Below are 1,057 nucleotides of genomic sequence, written 5' to 3'. Positions count from 1 at the left end.
GCTGAGGGGGCACGACACGGCTTCGAGCAGAAGGGGGTGGTGCGCGTGGGGCCACGGGACCCTCAGGGCCCGCCCGTCCCTCTCGAGGCGGCGCTGGAGGCGGCGCTGGAGGCCGGGGCCCAGGACGTCTGCCCGGACGAGGAGGAGGATGAAGAGGAGGAGCCGGCGCTGAAGGTGGGTGAGGAGGGCGGTGGGCCGGCGGACGCTGGGTTTGGCTGGTTTCGGAGCAGATGGGGTGGTCCTCTTGGTGCCCTGACTGCTCTTGGCCGTTTCTGACCATCCATGATCACCACTGGTTGCCCACCACTCTCGTCGGCCATTCCCCGACCACTCTTGGCCGTTTCTGACCATCCATGATCACCACTGGTTGCCCCCAACCACTCACCCACTCTCCGCCTCTCCCCAACCACTCTCGGCCATTCCCCGACCACTCTCGGCCATTCCCCAACCGCTCTCCGCCGTTCCCCGAGTACTGTTTGCCACTTCCAACCGTCCAAGACCATCCTGGACCACTGCTGACTGTCCCCAACCACTCTTGGTTATTTCCTGACTGCTCTTGGCCATTCCTTCCCCATTGAGGACCACCCCCTGACCACCACTGATTATCCTCAGCACTCTTGACTGTCCCCAGCCACTCTCGGCCATCCCTTGGTCGTCCCTGGCTGCCCCTGGCCACTCCTTGACCGTCCCCAACCGCCCTTGGCCATCCCTTGACCGTCCCCAACGGTTCCTGGCCATCCTTTGACCTTCCCCAACCGCCCTTGGCCATCCTTTGACCTTCCCCAACCGCCCTTGGCCATCCTTTGACCTTCCCCAACCGCCCTTGGCCATCCTTTGACCTTCCCCAACCGCCCTTGGCCATCCTTTGACCTTCCCCAACCGCCCTTGGCCATCCTTTGACCTTCCCCAACCACCCTTGGCCATCCCTTGACTGTCCCCAACCACCCTTGGCCATCCCTTGACCATCCCCAACGGTTCCTGGCCATCCTTTGACCATCCCCAACCGCCCTTGGCCATCCCTTGACCATCCCCAACTGCCCTTGGCCATCCCTTGACC

At 63.7% G+C, this 1,057-nt stretch overlaps 1 protein-coding gene across 1 annotated transcript; it reads right to left on the bottom strand.

The window, feature by feature from the left end:
- On the bottom strand, positions 1 to 1,049 carry LOC109279317 (protein RNA-directed DNA methylation 3-like). The gene is made up of 2 exons (XM_019470670.1): positions 429 to 1,049; positions 1 to 378 (listed from the first exon to the last, which is right to left on the bottom strand). Exons 1-2 carry the CDS (start codon positions 1,046 to 1,048, stop codon positions 63 to 65), a joined length of 936 nt encoding a protein of 311 aa, XP_019326215.1. The 5' UTR covers position 1,049; the 3' UTR covers positions 1 to 62.
- Between the last annotated feature and the right edge of the window lie 8 nt (positions 1,050 to 1,057).

The sequence above is a fragment of the Aptenodytes forsteri genome, unplaced genomic scaffold (assembly GCF_000699145.1).
Source record: "Aptenodytes forsteri isolate BGI_AS27 unplaced genomic scaffold, ASM69914v1 Scaffold1311, whole genome shotgun sequence".
NCBI classification, from domain to species: Eukaryota; Metazoa; Chordata; class Aves; order Sphenisciformes; family Spheniscidae; genus Aptenodytes; species Aptenodytes forsteri.
The sequence above is the reverse complement of the archived record's forward strand: the minus strand, read 5'-3'. Positions and strand labels throughout refer to the sequence as shown.